The sequence below is a fragment of the Hoplias malabaricus genome, chromosome 5 (assembly GCF_029633855.1).
Source record: "Hoplias malabaricus isolate fHopMal1 chromosome 5, fHopMal1.hap1, whole genome shotgun sequence".
NCBI classification, from domain to species: Eukaryota; Metazoa; Chordata; class Actinopteri; order Characiformes; family Erythrinidae; genus Hoplias; species Hoplias malabaricus.
This window is the reverse complement of record NC_089804.1, coordinates 47,835,167-47,859,167: the sequence shown is the minus strand read 5'-3', so window position 1 is coordinate 47,859,167 and position 24,001 is coordinate 47,835,167. Positions and strand designations below refer to the sequence as shown.

The 24,001-nt window shown below is 39.7% G+C and overlaps 1 protein-coding gene across 7 annotated transcripts in view; it reads right to left on the bottom strand.

The window, feature by feature from the left end:
• ubr4 (ubiquitin protein ligase E3 component n-recognin 4) overlaps positions 1-24,001 on the bottom strand; it is a 46,365-nt gene that overhangs the window by 18,459 nt on the left and 3,905 nt on the right. Inside the window, exons 4-61 of one of the 7 annotated variants that reach the window (XM_066673246.1) lie at positions 23,839-23,968; positions 21,781-21,920; positions 21,592-21,694; positions 21,336-21,477; positions 21,094-21,218; positions 20,470-20,594; positions 20,312-20,371; positions 20,027-20,217; positions 19,840-19,939; positions 19,589-19,726; positions 19,377-19,494; positions 18,880-18,942; positions 18,538-18,725; positions 18,134-18,290; positions 17,974-18,059; positions 17,688-17,857; positions 16,885-17,164; positions 15,964-16,102; positions 15,770-15,849; positions 15,554-15,682; positions 15,159-15,341; positions 14,919-15,041; positions 14,576-14,805; positions 14,301-14,419; positions 13,611-13,708; positions 13,369-13,526; positions 12,957-13,163; positions 12,750-12,851; positions 12,569-12,669; positions 12,096-12,483; positions 11,932-11,995; positions 11,481-11,672; positions 11,269-11,339; positions 11,013-11,160; positions 10,290-10,523; positions 9,969-10,139; positions 9,663-9,845; positions 9,364-9,522; positions 9,074-9,226; positions 8,744-8,971; positions 8,484-8,641; positions 8,134-8,305; positions 7,765-7,966; positions 7,506-7,669; positions 7,017-7,233; positions 6,688-6,904; positions 6,251-6,283; positions 5,855-5,918; positions 5,504-5,638; positions 5,210-5,384; positions 4,925-5,065; positions 4,704-4,825; positions 4,454-4,565; positions 4,220-4,350; positions 3,907-4,084; positions 3,077-3,181; positions 2,349-2,498; positions 2,019-2,187 (exon numbers count right to left, since the gene is read on the bottom strand). In XM_066673246.1, coding sequence (XP_066529343.1) covers positions 2,019-2,187; positions 2,349-2,498; positions 3,077-3,181; positions 3,907-4,084; positions 4,220-4,350; positions 4,454-4,565; positions 4,704-4,825; positions 4,925-5,065; positions 5,210-5,384; positions 5,504-5,638; positions 5,855-5,918; positions 6,251-6,283; positions 6,688-6,904; positions 7,017-7,233; positions 7,506-7,669; positions 7,765-7,966; positions 8,134-8,305; positions 8,484-8,641; positions 8,744-8,971; positions 9,074-9,226; positions 9,364-9,522; positions 9,663-9,845; positions 9,969-10,139; positions 10,290-10,523; positions 11,013-11,160; positions 11,269-11,339; positions 11,481-11,672; positions 11,932-11,995; positions 12,096-12,483; positions 12,569-12,669; positions 12,750-12,851; positions 12,957-13,163; positions 13,369-13,526; positions 13,611-13,708; positions 14,301-14,419; positions 14,576-14,805; positions 14,919-15,041; positions 15,159-15,341; positions 15,554-15,682; positions 15,770-15,849; positions 15,964-16,102; positions 16,885-17,164; positions 17,688-17,857; positions 17,974-18,059; positions 18,134-18,290; positions 18,538-18,725; positions 18,880-18,942; positions 19,377-19,494; positions 19,589-19,726; positions 19,840-19,939; positions 20,027-20,217; positions 20,312-20,371; positions 20,470-20,594; positions 21,094-21,218; positions 21,336-21,477; positions 21,592-21,694; positions 21,781-21,920; positions 23,839-23,968 — 8,621 coding nt within the window. Of the gene's footprint in view, positions 1-2,018; positions 2,188-2,348; positions 2,499-3,076; positions 3,182-3,906; positions 4,085-4,219; positions 4,351-4,453; positions 4,566-4,703; positions 4,826-4,924; positions 5,066-5,209; positions 5,385-5,503; positions 5,639-5,854; positions 5,919-6,250; positions 6,284-6,687; positions 6,905-7,016; positions 7,234-7,505; positions 7,670-7,764; positions 7,967-8,133; positions 8,306-8,483; positions 8,642-8,743; positions 8,972-9,073; positions 9,227-9,363; positions 9,523-9,662; positions 9,846-9,968; positions 10,140-10,289; positions 10,524-10,967; positions 11,161-11,268; positions 11,340-11,480; positions 11,673-11,931; positions 11,996-12,095; positions 12,484-12,568; positions 12,670-12,749; positions 12,852-12,956; positions 13,164-13,368; positions 13,527-13,610; positions 13,709-14,300; positions 14,420-14,575; positions 14,806-14,918; positions 15,042-15,158; positions 15,342-15,553; positions 15,683-15,769; positions 15,850-15,963; positions 16,103-16,884; positions 17,165-17,687; positions 17,858-17,973; positions 18,060-18,133; positions 18,291-18,537; positions 18,726-18,879; positions 18,943-19,376; positions 19,495-19,588; positions 19,727-19,839; positions 19,940-20,026; positions 20,218-20,311; positions 20,372-20,469; positions 20,595-21,093; positions 21,219-21,335; positions 21,478-21,591; positions 21,695-21,780; positions 21,921-23,838; positions 23,969-24,001 lie in introns of all 7 variants that reach the window. The other 6 variants (XM_066673244.1, XM_066673245.1, XM_066673249.1 and 3 more) reach the window with 6 other exon arrangements.

Genomic DNA, 24,001 nt, shown 5'->3' with positions numbered 1-24,001 from the left:
TTTTTTTTACCTGTGTTTGCTCACGGTCTACAGTCTGGTTTAAATGATTTGACTGTACAGCAAGGTAATGTCTGTTTATATTTCATGTACATAATGTACTTCAAATACAAGATATCATATTTTGTTAACAATTATACCCAGTCAATCTAATTAGGACTCAGGATGCACCTGCAAATAGATGAATAGAAAAGACCAACACTAAAACATTACACTTGCTTATGAAGTTAAAACTAATATTCATCTATTTGCAGATGCATGCTGAATCCTAATTAAATTGATCTGGTATAAGATGAGTGCAGTCTCAAAACATTGTTGTGATTTAACTGCACCAACAAGTTTTGACCTTGCATCACATCCCCAAAAAATGTTCTGCCTGTGATCCTTGTGGTAGTTGTATCAATTTTCAATTTTTGTATGAATAAATGTTGCAAGAGTTGAATAAATGTTTGCCTGGTATTATTTTTATGCATATTGACCTGTTGATTCGAACATGGCACAAAAAAGGACATGTTAAGTAGATTTAACATAAAAAAATTATGGCAACAAAGTGACACGTGCTATTATTGAATAGATGTAAAGTTACCTAGAAACCTAGTACATGCTACTCAATTTTTGCCAGATATTTAGTAAATATTAATTAAGTTTACTCAGATAAATAGTCCTTTCCTTGTGAAATTAAGTTGTACTTACTCAATATCTTTGAGCTATATTAATTCATATTTAGGCATGTTATTACTAAATCCAACACATTTTAACTGTGCATTTTATTAACATTTACACAATTTTCTTGCTTAAATTTAGTAAATTTATTCAATAAATGTTACTTAAAGTTGGAAAATTAGAATCTAATCAATAATATTACGTGTCACTTTGTTGCCATAATTTTTTTAAGTAACTAATGGGTCACATTTTTTTTACAGTGTATGCAGTTTTTTTAATTTCGCTGGATTTTTTTGTTTGAAGGTTGTCAAAACTGTTCCTACCATTTTCGTTATCTATTATCACTCCGATTAGAAGATCATTTGTCGTTTTTCCATTTTGTAGCCATGAAGCGGTTCAATATCGAGCAACACATTCTTATTGTGAGAACTCATTACAAAAACAGGGAGTGCTACGCAGAGATTGTCCGTAAACTTTGCGCGATCTTTGGACATGGCAATGCCCCTACCGCAACAACAGTTTTGAGGTTGGTGCAGAAATTCGAAGAATCTGGGTCAGTTGCAACCCGAAAATCGCTCGGTTGAAACTGTAATGTTCGAACGCAACAAAACATTGCGGTAGTGCCAGACAGTGTGTAAGTGAGCCCCGTGAAGTCACTTCGCTGTCGTTCACAACAGCTGGGTATGTCAACATCTTCTGTGCATTGAATACTGAAAAAAGATCTTCATATGCACCCCTACAAGATTCAGTTGACACAAGAGCTGAAACCATTAGATCATGCAAAACGTCGAAGATTCGCAGATTGGATTTTGACTAGACAACAAGAGGAGATAAGAGTTATCGTTAATTTCAACGATCGGATGACTGCCTGCAGAGAAAGTGGAGGTGGGCATCTAATTGATATAATTTTTCATTATTAAATTGAAGCATATGTTGAATTAAATTGAATAAAAATTTTTTTAATTTGCTTCGATTTTGGCTGATTTGCTGCATTTTTAAAAACTGCATACTTTTTGAAACACCCTTTATATATAAAAATCTCCATCAAGGCGCAACAAAATCTTAGGCTCAAATTGGGCTTAAGTTTGATTTTGGAATGGGTTGGATTCAAATGTCATGCCCAAGCAATTTTTCTTTCGGCCATGGTCTTCATTTAAAATCCAAGAAACTGTTACATATCACTAAATCTTTTTTTGCCCTCAAAACCCGGAGGAGAGATGGTTGCTAATTGTACTTAAAAAGTTACTGGATTCAATCTAAAGTGGTAAAACAAGAAGAATCTTTCATTTCAGTGCATTGATCCATCAAGACTTTATCCATAACAGAACAGGCTATTTGGTGTTGTGTAAAGGATAAACCTATTGCTGGTGTGGATGTCTCCTTCATTCTCTCCCTCTCCTTCAGATACATCTCCCTCCTGCTGGGCTGTGGTAGTGCTGATAGCTCCTGTGCTGGAGCTCACACTGCCTGGTCCAGCTGGGTGACCCTCCACTGTTGTGTCACCATAAGCACTGCTGCGCCCAGACACTGCGATACAAAATTTTACCATTGGTCTAAGACTTAGAAAACAATGTAGCAACAATTTTATTATGAAACAAAGATTAATCCAACACAGTATTTTGTTAGACTGTCATTAAAAGGACTTCATGGATGTTTTGTGTCAGGTGTGTTACACATTTCCTTCCTACCTCGACCCTCACCGTTATGTTCTCCAGCCACTGAGTCGATGGCACTCCCTCCACTCTCAGACCCCACACTGCCCCCGTGCTCGGCAGGAGAGGTGCGCAGCGTGGAGCCGTCTGTGGCCGCTGTGCTCCCCTCATCATCCGAGGCTGGGGCTGAAAGTATAACCAGAGCTGTTACAGGAAAAAAACAGCAGGCTTTGCAAGGGGGTTCACATACACAGACATACAAAGAAAGCCATTACAAGCAAGCCATTCATCACTGTCAGAACAAAACACTGCATCTCCATTTTTGTTGTTTTCATATTTTATTTTAAAATGGAGGCTGGCCCTATATATATATATATATATATATATATATATATATATATATATATATATATATATATATATATATATATATATATAAAACTTCAAATCAAAACCAAGAATGCTTTATCCTTTTCTTGTATCCTTTTCTTACAATTTTAACAACAAAGGCTTTTGCCCTGACAATGATGCATTGTTACCTATAAATCCAGGGGATGATCTAACAATATTTTATAGCAATATTAAGGAAATCCATCTGAACAATTATAAACATATCTAGCGTTAAGCATCCAAGTTGTTAGTAGGTGCTATAGGAACAACATACTAAACATATTTGAAATTTAGCAGTAGAATGTGCTAAGACACAATAATCACACAAATAATGTATTGATCAGAAGCACTAGTGAAGAGATGAGTGCAGTTACCTGATGCAGTGGTATCTGACAATGTGCCTGCATCCAGTGATGATGAGCTGGGGGCCTGACCAGAAAGGCCTAGGCTCTGCAGACCCAGAGCACTGCTGCTACTTCCTAAATCATTACCAGAGAAAGAGTTATATATTTATTTATACACACACGTTACAGCCCACCTCTTTGTTTCCACACTCAGTTTCCATTCTCTCAGCTCCATTAGACAGGACCATACAGGAACGCTAGGTTGTGCTACAATTACAGACGACTGTAGCCCATCTGTTGCTCAGAATTTTCAGACCAGAAATGAAACTAAGGGGATTAAAAACTCTGCCATATCTGATCCACCACCAAAATCATACCTGTTCTGTAGTGCTCCTCTGAGGGTCTGTATACATATGGACTATATTCTGTCATTGTACAATGGCAAGGTGGTCCTCTGTGGTCAGTGGAGCTGAGAGAAAAATTAGTGGGTGTAGAATTGCTGGTCAAAATATTATTGCTGGAGGTATTATTCAAATGTTTTGCAGCATATACACACATTCCCCCTTTAAAAAAAAACACCCCATGATCTCATAGGAAATATAAATTTCTATACCCATCGAAATTTTGTTGTGAATGTATTAGAAGAGTTCTTTGCCTCTACCGGTTTTTCCTGCATGGCAGCCTGGTGAATAACTGTATGGTTACTTGCTTTCCGAAGTGGGATGCTTTTGGGAGGGAAAATTATCTACCTGAGTAAGATGTTTTAGTGATTTTTGTTATTGTTATTTTTTTGTTTTGTTTTGTTATTGTGTTCAGTACTTTCTGTGTCACTCCACTGCTCATAACTTTAAGATATTAACCTTGTTGATCCTGCTGGAGACTGAGAGCTATGGCGAGTTCTACCATGGTCTCATCATCAGCATCAGGAGGGATGTCCAGCATTGGGGGGAAGCCCTCTGCTCCAGCCAGGAGTGCCTCCAGAGGAGATGGATTTCCATTGTTCACATTCTCTGCTGTTTCCAGAACCATTGACTCTGACTGCACATCACAGACAGAGAAAGGGAAAATAGAGAATTATATAACAACTGCCTTCATAAGACAGAGCAAGACTAACTAAAAGCATAAGCAAAAGATTCAATAAAAATCCATAAGCAGTATATGGCCAAAACTCACCACCATCTCAAAATCTCCATGGTCCACCTCGCTTTGTTCTTGGCTCTCCTGCCTTCCACCCTCTCCTCCTGTCATTCCAGAGGGCTGCATCTTGTCATCAGCATCATCATCATCATCATCATCTTTATCACCTGAAGGATGTGTAAGTAAGGGACAGTTTAGAATCACTGTTGTGGTAAAAAGCAATACTATATTGTGTACTTCCAAATCTCATCTGCATAATTTAGATCTTACCCATTGGAGTGTTAGAACGTGGTGGAGAAGGCAGGGTAACGTGCCTGCGCTTGTTCCTGGGTCGGAGAACTCTTATCAGGGCCTGTTTGCAGGCAAAGCTTACAGAGGTGTCCTGGGGGGGCGGGGGGGATACAGAAATAAATAATACTTATATAACAAGTACCTACAGAAGACACAGACTCAGTAAACATACGTAGTAACACATATGGATATTAAAAAAAATGTCGCAAAGTGAGAGACCAAATCTTACAGGACAGAGCAACATCTGCATGTAGATTTTGGAGGCTACATTGATGTAGTCCAGCTCACATGTGCAATAGCCATGAATGATATCCACCAGTGCATTCACCGTGGCTTCAATGTGGGTTAACCCTAAAAAAAGTGAAGAAATTATTATATTTAATGCAAACTATATCAGAGATATATATTTAAAAATATTTTAATGCTGCCTGATGTGAGAATTCTGTTTACCAGGCAAACAGGCAGGAGCGAGGAAAGCATTCTTGGGTTTCAGAGCATGAAGCTTCCAGAAGTTATTGACTAGCTGCATGATAAAATTACAGCCTTCAGCGTCAACTTGTCTCAGACCATCCTTACCATCTTCACCCAGATCTGAGAAGAGAAGGGTTGTTTACTGTGAAGAGCCTTACTTTACATAAGGTGACAACCATAAACAGCTTTGACTTCTGTGCAGGACCAGCATTAGTATTAACAACGGGACAGAAATAGATTTTATGAGTGACCAGATTTGTGTACCAGTTTCTGTATGACACATCTTGGACTCAGTGAAATGCACAAGGTTGTTGGGTCTCATGATGGCAATGGAGCGAGCGGTAATTACTAGTCGCTGGAACACATCAGGGTCCAAATCCTTACTGTCCTTACTACAGCTGTTTAAACACTGTACCGCATTGCTCAGCAGAGACTGATCCTACAAACAGAAAACACTTAGTTACATAAATAATTATTTATTTAATTATTATAAGAAAGAAAAAAGGTCAAATCAACACAGGTTTGTTTCTAACTCTCTATAAGTGACCAAGTCTGTACCTTGTGGTTATGATAGGCTGTGCGGCTTGTGTGCAGACTGGCCAAGAGGCCTTTAGTTTGCTGTTGGACTCCAGCAGGAGTTGGCATGGAAAGCAAAAGAGTGGCCAGTTCAAGAGCTGGTCCTTTGCTTTTTTCCTAAATATTAACAAATCAACAATCAATAACTGACATCATGTGCAGGTATTTGAACTCTGGTATAGATTTAGTCAACACAATAACAGAACACACAGCAAAATAAATAAACATTAAGAAATAAAATAAATGCTTAAATACATAAATAATTTCCAGATAAAATTAACTGGAGCACTGCTTCCTACAATAGCAACAGCGGAAGAACTCGCTATCACTTGCCTTTTCACTGGGAGAACCAACAGCATAGCAGCTCTCCAGAGCTTCCAGGGAGCTGACAACCAATCTAGAAAATACACAGTAAATAGGGTCACTCATGCCATCTTCATGTAATGTCAGAGTGAAAACTTCAAAACCACACAATTCAGAGCATTGCAAATAAAATAGTTACCAAGTCAAATAACAGCATCAATATATATAATTTATTTAAAAGCACCTAAATGAGCAATATGTTACTAAAAGACACTAAAGTTAAATTCTCTTGCAGCATTTTACCTATGCTACAGCAAGCTCAGTGCAACTGCTTTCCTTTTGGCTTGTGTGTGCTCACACATTCATACACACACACACACGCAAACAAACACCATGCAAACAAGCAGAGAAAGGGCGGTTACTAACCGGTCCAAGGTTGATAAGGACTCAGTTTCGCAACTTTATTTTATTGTTTTTGGGAGCAAAGAAAAAGAAAAATGTGTGAGGATCACAGAAAGAAACAAGTAAATAAAATGATTTGTATGTAACAGAGGACATGTAAGCATGCAAGCACAAGTCATTATGAAGGCAGCCACGCACGACGCACCACACACTCTTCCACTCCACACCTCTCGGCCCTCCTTCTTGCATGGTATATTATAAAAAGCTTTTTTACAGTACAAGTGCCATTAAAACAAATTATTGTGTGAACTTGTATTAAAAGATCACAAGAAGGGCATATTTACAGTGAGGCCAGAAAAACAGAAAAGAATAATTAATAGAAAAAGACCAATAATACTGCAGCACTTATTTTTATGTCAGTCAGTGAAAGGTAACAGAAGCATTGCACAGGCCTGACTTACCTTTCGAGCACTGTGCCACTGGTAGAGGTTGGAGTTGTGATGTCACTGTCCCCAGTACCATTGCCCTGGTTCAAGTTTGGACTGCACACATTGTTGACAGAGGCTGAAGGGAAATCTTCTGGAGGCTCATCAGGCCAGCCAAACTGCTCTTTGGTTTTGCCATAAATTTTAATAGAATCCAACATGGTGACTCCTGCAGGGTCTACTGACGCTCCAACTGAGGAAAGGTGGGGGTATGAATGAATAAACAATGCAAGGTAACACTGTAACATTCTGATTTAACAGGAAGATATCCACACGAGTGCAAATAAGGCACAGCAAGTGCTTACTAAATATGGAGAGTTTCTTGTCTGCCTGTAAGGCCTCCTCCCGAGTGAACGGCAGGTCAAACCAGCGGGAGCGAGTCAAATTCATCTGCATGGTGCGGCCGAAGATTTCAATGTATGATGGAGCTCTTTCAATGGCCTGAGTGCCAACTTGCACCCTCATTCCAGTCATCACCATAGAGCTGTTATTGTTCACCACCTCCACTGTAAATCCACCAGGCTGAAAGGAAGAGACTGTATTTTTTTTACACTGCAATATTCTGTTTTTGTGAGAAGACTGTTGGATCAAACATTTGCACAAAGCAAAACCACCTTGGTGAATATATATGATTTCACTTTGCCTAATCACAAGACTTGTGACAGGTTCACCTGTCTGTCAGGTGTGACAACAATCAAAGACTGAATAAAAAGCTGTGATTTTTCTTGCAGTAAGTCATACGATTGATGCCAGTTGAATGTAATTTCTGCAAATCTGAAGTATTCCTTTCATACCTTTGTGTTGGCTACATACATCCCTGAAGAGTTCAGGCGATGTTTGATCTGCTGTCCATTGTAGACCTGCAACAAGTCATTGCCCCCAAACTCCACCTCTGTCAGCTGCTGGTTGTGCTCAAAGAAATCTACAGGGAAGGTCACTTGGCTGGATGTACGTGTAGCTGCAGTGGAGAATTCAAAACAGGGAAAGGAAAAACTGAGCATGGACTGCAGGCCTAACTTAGGACAAGCTAGTATGAGGAGGGCTGTGACTCACTGGCTGCTGCAGCTTTGCGTTTGCGAACTGGCTTCATGATGCTAATAACGCTGCTGGGCTGAAGAGAGGGCTGGAGCCAGTAGGAAGTGTTCTCCACATTGGCCATGTAGATGCGAAGGCTGCCATCCTCACATAGCAGAATCATAGTGGTACGCTGCTGTTCATTACTAGCTGTGTGACGGATAGCCACCATGTCCTGAATCTGGGTATTAGAGAAAGAATAATCCACATACAGATTTATTCCTCTAAACTAGTAGTGAATATTTGTCTTTAGCAACTGATCACAAGAACAAACCCATGACAGGACCTGGATTATTCAGTTGCTAATAGAAACCATTAAATGTAGCTTTACTGTGAATGAGGACAAACCTTGGCTTTGGCAGGCAAGGTTTTTATCTCCTGTATGAGGAAAGTGTCCGGCTTCACCATGATGACCAGAGGGATCCCTGTGGTCTGCTGCACACAGCACACAAGCCCTGGGTGATTCATTACCTCAGACCACTGGCAGAGAGCTGGGGAGGTCTTACTGCCTCCATTTGACCTGCAGAGAGGTTTGACAGCATTTAATATGTAAATATAAATTAATAATAGACAGATCATTCGGTTTCAAGTTTTAGAAAATTACCTACTGGTTAAGAAAATATTGACAAAGTAGTCATTTGTTAAATTAAAGTCATTTTATCCAGATCTATGAACATGAGATGAGAGGGCTTGCCTACCCTTTGACATTTATCGTAAATAGCCTCTGTGTCTCCATGCTGCTGCGGTTGACTGTGGCAGCAAAAGACTTGCCCTGGCTGTAACTGAAGAAGAGCATCTGGAGGACGTGAGAATAATACACAGATACACCCCCCCCTGCCACCTGTCCATTGCTGTCCTGTAAGGCACAACATAAAAGAAATTTGTTGAGCTATGGGCTAAGCCACCAAGCAGAATCTGATCTAAACATGTTTGGCGTAAGAAGTGAGGGCTCAAGTACCTTCAAGTCTTCGTGATTGATCTCGAGCACATTAGTAACATAAAATGGGCCATGCTGTGCACTGCTGGACTCATCCATCACCTGTGTATACATGTACCCTGCTGAGGACATGATTACAATGATATTTTTTCCCTCCTCATTGAACAGGAATGTGGCATCTCTGATTTTTGAGCTTGGCAAGAGGAAGTAATACATGGGGCTCAGGGCATCCACAGACAAATCATAGATCTAGAAAGAAAAACAGAAATATACTTACAAACTTGCCATGTATTTGTGACTTTTATTTTGACTATGAAACAGAGCAGTTTTAATTCTAAAATAGTGCACCACCTTAACAAAATCAGCTGTGATAATTGCTAGTTCCGTTTGAGATCCAGGTAGCCAGATGGCCTTGATAATAAAGTTCCCCGTGGCCAGTTGGGGGTGGAGTACTAGGTGATCAGACACTGAGCCTGTACTACTGAATGTTAGTACATGACAATCCTGCAAAAGGAGGAGACAATGCATATATTAAATATGTTTCTTCCATAAACATTTACATTATTTAGCCGACGCTCTTTTCCAGAGCGACTCACAAAAAGTGCTTGGTGTTCATATACTTTGGACAGATCTGCTCTTACCTTAAGGCCACACACAGCCAGGTAGTCCTCATTACATGGATTTCCAGTCAAGCTAAGTACAGTAAAGGGAACAGGGGCTGAGGCCAGTCGGGTCAGAGTGAGTTTTCTCTTACTTGAATCAGCCTGCTTCAAGAGGGCTGACAGTTGTAAGACAGTGATCTGGGGAGAGACATTTGATGCAAATGAGACCCCAAACAATTGAAGAATAACGTAGCATAAAAAAAAAGTGTAAATGTAGGTTAGTCCAGTTTACAATCACATCAGTGACTCAGAATGATCAATTATGCTTGCAAACTTACCTTGCCCTTTTCATGACTGACAGCAAGGTGCTGTCTGCGCCCGTGGGGAGATGAAAGAACACACATGGCCACACGCCGCAAAACATGAGCACTGATGAGCTGCCTTATGGTCTGGCCCTGATCGCCACTGTAGTTCATCCTTACATTCTCAAATGCTCCCTCCTGAGAGCCAAGAGTGGGAACCTTAACAAACAAACCAAAACAAAAATTAAAATGAAAAATGTTCCCAACAAACATGTTCACATAAAATGTCACTCCATGGTATGATTGCATGAACACTCCTAAAACTCCTTGCTGAATTTTTACCATCAGTTGGTCAGTCATCTCCACAGTTTTGTCTTGGGTGTGCAATTCATTGAGAGCATGCTGGGCACGGCTGCTGCTGCCCACAGCTGAGGCCTGCTGGAAGTTCGTCTGGATGGCGTCCATGAGGAAGATCAGCAGGTCTAGGACCAGGCTTGCCGTGGACGAACTTGACTGAGAGAGACATTTACAGTGTATGGATGAAGTGATCAGATATAGGACAATTACTGTATGTAAACAAGGAACCAAATTATTAAATGTATATATGTTTTTAAAGTTTAATGCTATCATTTAGGTAGGACACCAAAGTTGTTCCACTCCTACCACTTGTGCCAGGAGGTCTTCTCTACAGCCTTCAATGTTTTTGCATACATTGCTCTTTTTTGGTTTTTCATCATCAATGCTTTTGCCATCACAGATAGTAACTTTGCCCTTGTCAGCAGGCGATGAGCTCTGGTGTCGAATGGCGCTCTCAGGCATTCGTAGCTCACTCTGGAAGGCAGAGGACTCCTTCATAGTGGAACTCATTCCACTGCTGGGGCTTCTTTTCACCAGAGCCTGTTATACCAAAACAAATATGGAGTATATGTTCAAAAATATGCAGAAACCAAAAGACCTGAAATATTCTTGTTTTTCATGTAAAAAGGGAGTACTATGGGATACAAAGTGACCAAGCTTACTTTAAACTAAAAAACAGGGTTAACTGAAAAGATTTCCGCATGCTGTGTTTTCATTAAGGAAGCATGCATGAGATGTTATGGCGTAATGCAAAAGCTACTGCTTGTGGCTGTATTTAAAATAGCTAGAGCAAAGGATCTTACTGGAAAGACAAGCAAAACTCTTCTAATATGTTTACTCAATCATCAATTAAATACATGACTACATTTTTATGGAGGAAGAACTTTGATGGCTCATGGAAAAGAAAGACATCCTGATGGGCTGAGGGACAACTCAAATCAGTTGATGACAGTCAATGATAAATGAGTTGCAAGCCAAAGTTACCGCAGTTGTTCTTTTCCCATGATGACCTGAAGTATTCGGTCTCACCTGGCAGCTGCCATCCTCCTTGGCCCCGCAGTCACAGAAGAAAGAGCCGTATTTGGCATAGGAGATCTCGTGGTCTTTGTGACAGACCTTGGCACACACTGTGCACACACCTACCCCATCCACCATCTTACAGGTGTGACAATGATACCTGTATAGCGAAAGGAGAGGAGTAAGGCCAGGGTTGTGTTTTTAAACAGGTATAGTGTTTCATTGGAGGGAGTGGGGGCTTAAAGTGGATGGCAAGTTCTTCCATTACCAGTGCTGGTTCATGAACTCCTTCTGCGTAATGGTAAAGGTACAGAGCTTATTGCAGAGGGAGTCCTCATCCTAGAAGAGGAAAAGAATATGAGCAATCACATAGAGAAGACACATATTAGATATAACAAAGGCCTGAGGGTACCATCAATGCACACAATGACTAAGTCCCATCAAAGCTGATCATTTTTATCAAGAAAGCAGTTTCCTGACCGAGTCCTCAGCCTGAGAGTCCTCCTCTTCAACTGCCAACTCCTCCACCCAATCAGAGTCCACCTCAATGGCCTTTTCTTCTCCCTCCATCACCAACTGGGAAGAACCCTGCCCACTGCTCTGCCTCAGAGCATTCATCACATCTGCCAGGTAGGAGATGATGTGGCATGCACACTCTAACATGCTGGCATGCTGCAACACAGTTTAATATTTATTTACTTAAAAACATTAGTCCAAAATCTAAACTAGGGAGGAAAGATTATAACACTTAATCTTGAGTACCCACTGTATTTTGTATGGCAATCTTACAATCTTATTTGTTTAAAAAGAAAAACACTAGATGAAAAATTTGTTAATGGTCTTTAAAAACAATATATTTATTGTCATTATTTTGTTCATGTGTAATTAATTAATTATATTTTATATATTTAACCAAAACTATTATACTTACTTTTCCTTGGGAAACATTAGCGGTGACTTTCTCCACAACATTCTTCTGATATAAATACTTTTTACTGAAACAATAAAAGAAAATAACACAGAATTATTCATAGTCTGCACAACAATGTATTACAAAAATCGTTTTTTTTTTCTGTATCCCCCACCCATTCTCACCATCTAGAGAGCCAGTCGATAGCAGCCCTGTGCAGCTGAAGGTGTCCTGCTCCCTGCCCAGCACTGGCCAGCGTGGCCATAATGATCATAAGCTCAGGAAAACCAGCTCCATCACCACTGGACAGCATCTCAGTAGCCATGGGTATCAGGGTGCTGAGCAGCACGGTGCAAACCCCCTCACCCACCTGGCTGTTGTCCCGTACAATGTAGGTGGTGAGAAGCTGCAGAAGCTGCCGGTTCTCTTGCACTGTGTCCAATTGATCTGAGTCTTTGGGGGGTGAAGCGGTCATCCGGGTCAACCAAGCCTGCAGCCTTGATGGCTCTACACAGGCTAGCTGAGCCAGGGAGCCACAAAGACTCAGAAGGCTGGGGTTGGGGCTCTTTTCCGCTATGAATGACACATACAGATGAATTAGGGGTAAAAAAATATTACATTTTTAAAGATCAAATGTCTGTTGTTTCTGGATACCTACTCAGCTGAAATAGCTTAGTGAAAAACTTCAGAACTCTGTTGCAGAACTTGGCAGATAAATTCTCATTGGCAGTTGCCATCATGATTTGTACCAATTCACCACTGTGGAGAAGGCAACAAATAAAGGTTAGCAAAGCTCTGCATTTTCAATGGCAATAAATGAGTGTTGGGCTGTGGTATACCTGAAAGAAAAGAATTCCTCCATGGCTTTGCGCACCTGACTGCTCTCCAATTGCTTTTCTAAGTACTGAAGACATTCCTCCAACACAGACTCATCCAGACCACTGAGAGACAAAGGCAGCCACACAAAAAATAAATATTTCACAAAAAAAAAAAAAAAAAGCCCAGGAGAATACTAAAAGGCTCCCACAATATGTATAGGTGCTCACCTGTTGGGGTCAGAATGGTTGGCTATGATGTTGTAACAGCCAGTGATGAGGCGTTCATAGACCCGGGCCAAGAATGCATCAGACTCAGCAGGGCCCAGAATTCTCTCCAAAGATGTGCTGCATATTTCAGCCACACTCTCTGTGCTGCTCTCCAACAGAAGTGGCAGAAGTGTGCGGATCACCTGAGGAGGGTTCAGCTCCTCTGTACTGTAAGAAAATATTTACGGGCTGTCAGATTACAAGCTATATATTTATTGAATTATTTTGTTAACACTTAACTCATATCAATGAATTTAAATTATTTGGGTTTAAATTACAATAAGTATGTAGGTAATTAATGATATATCTAGCTAGTCTAGTATATAGTCAAGTGTAACGAAGACGATTTTACTGCTGTCTTCATGGAACTTACACAATGAGGTCTCCAGTGAGGCGCACCAGTGTGAGCAAGATGTGTTTGAGGGAGGAAGCCAAGGGCAAAGATTGATTGCTGAGTGTTCCCAGGTGGGCTGCCTGGATAGCACTGATATAGCTCTCTGACGGAATGGTGTCATTTGCAAAGGCATTCCGCTGTGGAGAAACAGTACCAGGGATTAAAATACTGTAGACTTGGAACCTGGTTAATGTTACTCAGTTATAAAAGAGCACACTTACCCATGAACCAATGTTGGGGAACTCATTTGTGTGAATGTTGTTCCATGTCTCACACAGTGTTTGGACAGAAGACGGCAGATTCTGCATTATGGTCTGGCCTAAGATCGCATAGCAAAAACTAGATGTAGATATTACCCTTTCACTTTTTCACATTTAAGACAGCACAGACTGATTTTCAAGCCATGGCACAAGAATGGTTTACATTACATCTAGTTCAAAACTAGAATTAATCTGCAATTAGAAAAACAAAGCAGTTTGTTGCTAAAATAGCTCATTATAGTTGGAAAATGACTGGTGCCACAAATAGTTTCAATATTGCTTTATCAACCACTGTCACATGCTGAGAAATACATAAATCTAAATTATTTATGATGGGCTGAATCTAAATTAGGTCGATTTATGAAAAAATGACCAAAATTGCACAAAAAAATGGATAATTTATATTCTTAATATTTTCATTATTTAGCCACTGGTATAACAGCCTCTGGCAACCTGTCAACATTTTGCAATCATCAAATAATTTAACCTGAGCTTTGTTATGCAACCAAAATCATTTGTGCTTGGAGTGGGTTGTGAACATTTTAACTTCACCCACACATTTATACAAGGGATAAAAAAGGGGCAGTGCTAACATGGAGTCATTAAGCGCTGTTTGAAAAAAAGAAATGTGTTGGCGCAAAGAAGTTTTACCAAGTATGTTGGCTTTACAGCGTGTAGAGCCTATAGACAGTACAGCTGCATAGCCCTGCAATTTGGCTTCTGTGGGCTTATTTTCTCCATCTTCAGGAAGGTTCATTAACAGGTATGATCTAAGAAGACAAAAAAGGACAGAAGCTGTGAAACACTCAAAAAGTGATGTGTATAGGTTTCCCCAGGAAAAAAAACTAATTAGGGTGCTATAAGAAAGTAAGAAATCATTGCTTGCGTATTGCAATGGGAAAATAAGACAGAAAAATTGTAAGAACCTGGTGAAGGCTGTGTAAATGTCGATAAGCTGCAGTGTGGCAGGCAGCAGGTTCTTGGTAATCTCAAAAGATTTGTGTGTCTCTGTCTCTGCAGCCACCTTTGAGAAATGCTCATTACGAGAGACCTGCACTTTGGAGATGACTGCATCTAATGTGTATATTGTCTGAAGGGAAGGAATCTGGTGAAGAGGTAGGATGCTGTTGGGGTCCACGCAACAAAAAGATGAGATCTAGAACACAGAAATGAAGAGAATCCTTCAACAAATCTTTTGATTTACAGCATAATATATTAGTCTTTGCTAGGATTAGAATAATGATCATTTTACTTTAACTGATTATGTACCTGTCTCGCAATGTATTCTTCAGCAAGCTCTACATCATATTTCACTGAACTGCATTTGGAAGACACCACTTCAATCAGTGAGGTTGCATGGTCTGCTTTCATTCCCTGTTTCACCAAGTGTTCCTGGTAGGATTAGAACATCATTTGAAATTAGAAGTCATTTTTGCAAAGTCACGGTTTTATATTATAACCATCTATAATCATGAAGTATCAGCCAGATTTTCAAGCTGGGAAACTCACCTTGATCCAATTGACATACGTGCTGACTCCTAACCTTGATGACCATCTAAGGGTGTGCAGGATGTCACTTTCACTGGGATCACTGTTACCCGTCTTCAGTTGCTCAATATAAGCTTTAGATGGGGGCAGCACTCCCAGAATTCTCCACAGAATAAGAAAATAATACTGTAGGGAGCATGCCTCCTACAAAAAAAAAAAGTTATAGCAACGTTTATGGTCAAACTAAACAGCAAATATCAGTATGTTGAAACAATGTCAACTGATCAATATCTCATTCTACAAACATCAATAATATGTACCAAATTTATTTAAAATATTAAATGTGAAAAACTAGCATTAATAACTATATCAAAAGTCCAGGATAAAATCAATAGATAGATCACACTCAAACTCACAATTGGGTTAATAGGTTTGTTTTCCTGCCTTCGGGCGGTGTCAAAGCGAGACCCTGCAGCCAGCAGGGAGATCAGAGAGGAATACAAATTGTCGTATTTTACAGCTCCACTGAACAGCACTTGGAAGACCTAATAGCAAAAGCAGAGATTCATTAGGAACAAAAAAAAGACAATGTCACTTATCAAAACACATTTATGATGTCAACTGGATTTTACCTTGCTGTCAAGTCGACTTCTGTCATCTTCTGAAGCTTCAGGGGAAAGGACACAGTAGAACTTGGGCTGAACTGTAGAATCTAAACAGGAGAAGACAATGTCCATCAAAAACTAATTTTCAAACAGGTCAACAAGATTTCAAACTATTTTTTTGTTGCCTCAATACTGGGAGAAACAAATGAGGTCTGACTTACTCCTACCTGCCGAGCAGTGCTTGGTCCAATTTTCTTCCACTTCCTTAAAGCCATAGTAAATTGGGAGAGTGCCACGTTTCCCTCCGTCCTGGGTGGAGCTGGCCCCGGATGAAGGAGCAGTCAGAAGATTATACTGCACCTAATCAGAAAAAGAATATACAGTTAATATGACATCCAGGCATTGTTAACTCCAGGTTTTTACAGAAACCGTACAAAAGACATGGACAGGATTTTTGCCATTTGCCAATAAGTAATTGTAATTCTTAAAATCAACAAAATGTTCTTGGTCTTCTTTGTTCTTTGGTGGTCGATCATATAGAATTTATTTTTAAATAAAAGTAACAAGAAAAACATTTATGCCGGTGTTATATATTATGAACAAAACTTTTTTCATTTCTGCATTAATTAGTCCTGCCCTCCATATTTTCTTGTCAAACACAATCAAATAATAAAACCACAAGTAAACAAAGACATTGACATGAAGCACCAAATCTTCTCCAGACCTTCCAATGACAAGGGTATGTATTTTGGGCTTTCCTGTTTTTGAAATGCCAGAAACCCCTCAGTGACAATGGTTATATGGCTAATGGTGGTCCGGCAAATCTAGGCTTGCCTAGGTTCTCTTTGCTCTTGTATTTCATTTACTTTAAATATAAGTACACTGAGCACACAAAAGTACTCATCTAACTGACTGCTAGTTCAGCATCAATTTCATACAGCTTCTAATACTCATCATCGTGATTTTACGGTAAATGTTTTTTGGCTATAAACAAGGAGCTCTAAAATGTCCTCTGTTCAAAATAGTTGATAACCACATTTCGATTTAAAAAAGGCAAAGTAACTAAAAATACAAGCTATAACATGGTTAAGAGCATTCACAACTGAATGGAAAAACAGAATAAGGCTGAATTAATCTCCTACCTGCTCAAACAGATACATAGGGGCTTTAGAGTATTGATGTAGAAGGTAGTCAAAGACTAGCAGAATGCGGGCCAGGTTAAGAGGCACTGCTCTGAGCTGGGAGTCGACCTGGGCAGCCACCTCAGCAATGGCCTGTGTGCAAAGAGTAAGGACGCTGCGGCGACCCTTTTCTGAAAGATTGTGGAAGATGAGCAACAGTAGCTGAAGGTGCTCCACATTCAGGTCCTCATCGCTGGGCATCACACCCTGCAGAGTGTGCTGCTTCAGAGTGCCCACAAACCTTAGACAAATAGGAACACACAGTCTTAGCTACATATCAAGAAAAACATCAGCCTTGCTTCTATACCAGTAACATAACCCCAACCCCACAAACGTGTCTCAACAGCCAGCATTGGTCCATGTCTCCCAAAAAATTCTCAATTTGCTCTCAATCAAACCAGATTCATGCATAACCAGTGTTTTGACATGCTAACATGTACAACAGATGGAAGAAGCCTATGTAATTTGAGGTACTGAAAAAAATGCTAAATAGATTTTGGACTGGTAAGAGCTTATAAATCCACTTGTTTGCATTAATTAGAAACAAAATAAATACCAAGAATGATGGCAGATTAAAGAGCAGAAATTGTGTTTCTAAAATATTTGATCCTAGATGTTAATAGTTCTTTCACTATAACTATACTACAGCACTATATTAGAAATATAAAAAAGGAAACACTACATGCACTAATTGGGCCCTTAAGTGCCAGATGTGAATCCCCAATGGTCTAACATTGTTTGATGACAACTGATATGATGCTCACCTCTCCCAGACTTTCATGCACTCCGGCACATCAGGATCTCCCTGCAGGCTTGCTTTATGCTGCCAAATCAGAAGAAGTCTGGAGAGCACTGAAAGTGACTGAGGATGGATGTACATTGGCCAGGGGCCTTCAGAGAATGGAGACACACCCAACTGCTGCAACAAGGTGTTCTATACAACACACAAGCAGAGTGTTAGTTTAGTATCTAAACTCAGAGAAATTTTCGACTAAGTTTTATAATATCTTTAAAACTTATGACCACCAAAGGGGCAATCACCCGGCACACCTGAAGAGCTGGAGAGGGTAGGTCTGATGTTACCAGTGAATGGTTGAAATGGTATAATGCTGATGCAAATTCTTCATCAGAGGAACCTAGAGAAAAGTCAAGTGATTAATAACTCTGTTCCTGCTTGCAACTATATATGTATATTCTGAATATTACTTACCCTTCACATCTTTGTCCACATCCTTGATGATACCAGCCAGGGTAGCCATGTGCTGCTCGGTAAGGGACACACTCAGGTAGTTGCGGATGAAGTTATTCCTGGATTTCAGCATGGATGTAGTGATGAAGTTCAGAATACTAGATGCCAGACTTAAGAACTGCAAAGAATAACACATCACTCTCTGCTGAGTCAAATGTGCCAAAGATGCGTTTGTAGGTCACAGCATGTTCAATAAGTTTATCCAACTGCTGCTTGAATAGATTGCAGAGTGTTGTCTGGAATTTTCCAGAAAAAGTTTGAAAATGAAGCAGACACACTTCTGATCCTAGGAATACTTTTGTTCAGCTCCCAAAAAAAGAGGTTTGAAACTATACTCATCAACCCTGAAATTAATACGTCCTCACCAACTCCGGGTCCTTGCGACTGGCAAGGATATTGCCATTCTCTCCTGCGCTCTGTTTGCTGGGGCTCTTGAGCCTTGGGGAGGTTTCCAGAGGTGGGGGTGGAGGAGGAGGTGGGGGAGCCACCTTCTCTTTACTGGGAGAGATGGTCTCCTCAAACCAAAGGCCCAGAATGGGCTCACTGTCATCATCTGTGGACATGCAGAGAGCTAAGTTAATCTCAGAACTACATGAGGTACTTGTATTACAGGTAAATTTAGGCTGTTTTTGCTACAAGCTGTGGGTAAGACTATTTGAAGTCTTTACTTTTGAAAGCACATTATAAGGAGACACTACAAAGCTGACCTAATACAGAGATCTGCTGACCTGAGACACAAGCTGCTCTTGTCCTCTCCTGTCTTCTCTCTGCTGAAATAACGAACACTGTCACTAGCTGCACAGGCTGCTGTGGCGGCACAGTTTAAGCAAAGCATGCATGATGTGCAACAGCACTCTGCAGCAGAAATAAACTGGCCTGTCTCTAAGCTTTTGAAAGGCCTGACTTTGCATGCAGTCTTCAGAAACTGCATCAAATTACCACTCACTTGCCTCTGCCCTGACACTAGTTTAGCCAAAGACATACACAGCCCAGCTTTCATAACTGAAAAATACCTCTGGGTCATAGATCTAGGTCAATATTAAGAATACTGAAAAAAGTAATTAAAAAATACATACATACGACAAAGGATTAGTCTCTGAAATTACTCTGGCAACAATGTGCCTGTTTTCTGAGCATAAATCAAAGACTGACTCCAACTAATTTTGCTAGACCTCACTTTGTAGAAAACTGTAGCTTTAGTTACCTTGACTACTGTCCTCCTCCGTGCTGCTGAAGTCATCTTCATAGTAAGTATTAGAGTCTGTGGAGGCACTGGCATCACTGCTTACTGAGCCTTTCCGTTGCCTCTGTAGCACACATGCCTGAAAGTGGCAGAACCAGAGGAGCAACATTTATATTAAGCTATGCTAGGGAGGTCCCCCACTGTAATAATTAAACAGTTCCTTAACCTCATACCTTTTTATAAGAAGTAGAGAGCAGTGTGAAGAGCAGGTTTGTGAGAGGCACAGAGTCGATGAGTCTCTGCACTCTCTGGATTGATGTGCTTTGAGCCATGATGTTCAGCTCTGCTGGTGGCCCATCACTGGCCCAGCCCTGGGGGCAAAAACAATTTAGAATCTCTTTTCCACATAAAATGATATTACAAGCAAAATAAAAAGAATTTAAAAACTTTAGCAGCAAAACAAAAGACCACAACTCACTCTTACCCTGTGCAGTGCCTCCACTTGTAGGTCCTGGAACAATGATGTAAGTAGCTTGATTGAGTGGTTTGCCAGAATGACTGACAAAACTCCAAAACCTTGGTGTCTTTAATAACAGGGGGAAAAAGCGAAACTGTTAGAATGACACTCCAAAACACAAAATCGATCTATCCAGAAGCTAAAGAGGACCTACCCCTTCCCAGGGCCCAATTTAGGGGATCCTGCCCCATCTTTGGTGCGGGTAGCAATGTCTCTGACCCGCAGTGCTGCTAGAGGGTCTTTCTCCTTCCCCTTATCTGCTAGAGCTGTAGGACTCAGGTTCAGGATTAAATACAGGCTGTTCAATAAGCACCAGGCACCCAAGAGTTGAAAGTTCTGATAATGCTGTAAAAAGAAGACAAGACATGCATCCAAGAATGTTCAAGCACAGAATCTGGCTGTATTGTCAGTGTCACATGAGTGTTAATTTCTTGTTTACCTCCCCTCCTGCTCGGCGAGAGTTACTGATGGCCTGTCCAATCATATCATATATCTCCAGCTGTTAAAGCAAGAAAAAATACAATCAGACAAGAAAGGATGTTTATGAACATGACTAAGCTGATAAATATGAGAGTTTTTGAAGAAATGTTCACATACACATTTCTGCACGATGGTAGCAGCATCATTCTCGTAGTCTTCCTCTTTTGAGCCTGTGGAAGCTGTGCGTAACTGCAGGCCACTACCAACTTGCAGGATAGCCATGCATGTTGCCACACTCACACCTTCAAATTAAGAATAAAAGGTTATTGTTTTTTTGTTGTTTTTTTTTAATTCTTGAAAACACAAATAATAGCATATATAGGGATAAAGATATATCCCTATATACGTGAAGCACACTGGAGGGATTAAGTGCCAAAAAAATGACATTCCGTTTTACATTACCTTTTTAAAAATTCATTATCTCTTAAACTGTTTCTAAAAGTTCCTTTAACATTGACATATGAAAATAAGTGCTTTTCTCACATAAAAAATAAAAATACTACAGAAAATCGTTACCCTTGTTAAAACTGTTAAACAAAAATTTAACTTGCTGTACACGTAAAAGGCAGATATGTAAATACATATTTTTTTCATGACAACAAAATAATTTAACTTACAAAATAAGCTTTGGACTCTACTGAGGGAGTTTTTTTTATGTTCAAATACAACATGAAAACCCCAAAATACAAATTCAGCTTCCCATGATATTGGCTATTTAGGCAAAACATTTTGTAACCCAACCTGCATAAAGGCAACTCAGAGCTAGCACGGTCACATCTAGGAGCCTCCCAGGAGTTAAAGGTTCCAGCACTGGTAGAGAGAGAGTATCCAATGCCATTGTCACATCAATCACAAGGGAGTGGAACCTGGCAGATGAGTATATATATATATATATATATATATGCATAAGATACAAGCAGAATGCACATCCAATAGAGAAATTCAGGCAATTTAAAAACTGTATGAGCATATGACAGCTTTACCCATTTCTAACAGCCGTGGCATCTGCCACAGTAGCTGGCATGATGAAGAAAGAGTTTGCTGATACAGCATCTTGGAAGCGGTTGATGTAGCGTAAGAAGTAGGGCAGATTGAGGCACACGCGCAGCAACTTCTCTGAGCCTCCTGTGCCAAGACAGGACAGAATTTTGTTTAAAAATCAAGTTATTTCAAGTCAGCGCACTATACTGACTGGTAAGAAAGTATGTTTTTGGAGAAAAAAACAAACAAAACCCATACCCAATTCTTGTAAACTGGACACATTTTGTGAGATGAAGGCATTCTTCATTTTGGTCTGTGTTGCCTGATCAGTTGTAGTTTGTTCATCGCACTCCCCCTCGGACTGTTAATATAAATATAATATAAAAAATAAATAAAACAAATTTTTTAGGTTCCATGTTCCATGTACAGCCCTCAAAATCCACAAACCTGCATATGTGCAGAGGGTGAGGCTATGACTGCAATGTCAGGGTTAAACACTGATGTCAGCTGATTGAAGAAATTCATTTGCACTTCTTTTTGTCGTAGTTCAGGGTTGACTGGGGATGCCAGTTCCTTCTGGTCTTCCACTGAACAATAACACAAATGAACATGAATATAAGTACAATCTCAGCGCGAAATTTAATGTCCAGTGTTCCCCAGCTCAGAGTACTGAAAACAAGACCAATCTGCAAAGCCAATCGAACAAAGCTCTCTTTCTGTCAGCCTGGCACTCAGAAAAGGAGGAAAAAAGGTTAACAGACTCAGAAGAGACAAGACACTGTCTAAACATCTGCCACTTAGAAAACAACACACAGATCGTGAGTCTCTAAAGCAAAGAAATGACCAGGATATAATGCCACTTTCACAACATTAAGTTAAGCTAGACATGCATTAACAGGTCTTAAAATGAACTCTGGCTGGTAATACATGTCAATCTAAATATAACAGAATAACCTCAAATTATTTTAGATATGTTCTAAAAATAAAATAAAAAAATAAAAAATAAAAAAATAAAAAAAAGTGTTTATTTGAAAAATACCTTAATTCTTTATTCTATAGGCATTGCCATTATTTCAGAGGTGCAAAAGCTTTTGCATGGATGATGTCAAATGGTTGCACAGCGCTAAACTTGAATGCACTGAACATTATCTTAAAGAAAATCATGCCACATTGTGCTGCTGTTGTATGTCAATTCCAGTTGAAGGGCACACGAAAGACAGTAAAAACAAGACAAAAAATTGTTAAGCCACATGTGGGTGAAAACAGCTCCAAAAGCCCTCTGGCTCGCTTTTGTCACTTCACTCTAGGGGCATTTAATTTATTCAGTAAATCACAACTGCTAAGACTAGACTAGAGTAATGCTGTTGGTTTTAAGCATAGACTAAAACACAGTCCCACTAATTTCCCATATAACATGTACAAAAGACCCAAAATATAAAGCAAGAGTCGTGTGAAGTTATTTGAACATACTCGCTTCATATTCTGGGGCTTTAGTACTTCTTACACCGGGAGTAAACCTTTAGCGGCTTCTTTAATGGAGCCTGAAAGTGAAAGTACAGCCCTAGCATGTAATACAGAATACATTACAGAAGCACACACTTTCATGAAATAAATAAATAAATAAAGCTCATCTCCACAATTTGGTCACCTTGTGTGTGTTTGTGTGTCATCATCAGTGGTTTAAAAAATGCTGGGCTCTAGATCAAATGGACAAGTCCTGTATGTTCCAGAGCGAAGGTCCACTACCACTGCAACCATTTGACGTCACTAGCCAAGAGTACAAATCAACAACAACAGCGACTGACATGTAGTGGGATTTTTACAAAGAAATTAAACAAACTATTTTTTTGCCCTTTTAACAATGAGTCTTAATAACTTGAAGTAAATCCATCATTTCAAGGCTTACTTGTGTTACCAGCCAGGGCTTTAAAATGTTTTGTTTTTCTGATGGAGTATTCCAAGGTAATATCTCCCAGTTCCCAGAATCCTTTATCAGGATCAGTGTAATTTTCAATGGGTGGATTTTTATTTCTTTATAGCAAATTAAGAACAATATAATGGGCATGATAACATATGAAGTATGACTTATTTAGAAGTCACAAACCTTACAAAGGTCAAGCATACTCTCCTTCACTGAGCACACATGGGTGGGAAACCACAGCATCTAAACCTACAACTTATCAATATTACTAGCCAAAAGGGGGGAAAAAAGTCACAATAGATATCAATCCTGTCCTTATTAAATGAATGCACAGCTTTTAAATTTCACGATATATGCTAAAATAAGTGGCCCCGCCCAGGGAATTGATACGCTGATGTTTTATCCATTATGTTCTTTTTTAAATTGTTATTTTCCTGAAATTTGAAAAAAGGTCTTTTCCTCCGTTTTTAAGCTATCAACAAAATCAAAACAACAATGTATGAACTCAAAACAACAGTGAAGTTTAGATCATTTTAATGGCTAATTCAGTAACACAAAACACTGAAGTGGGAATAGGACCTCACCATCAGAAAGCGTTTTGACAGTCTGTGGAAGTTTGGCAGACTTCATCATTGCAGTAAAGGTGATGATCTCTGTTCGATCTAATCGACTGCAACCAGTGCAAAGGCCTTTTATTAAGAGAATCAGGTGTTTCTGAAACATAAATAGGAAATAAACAATCATTGG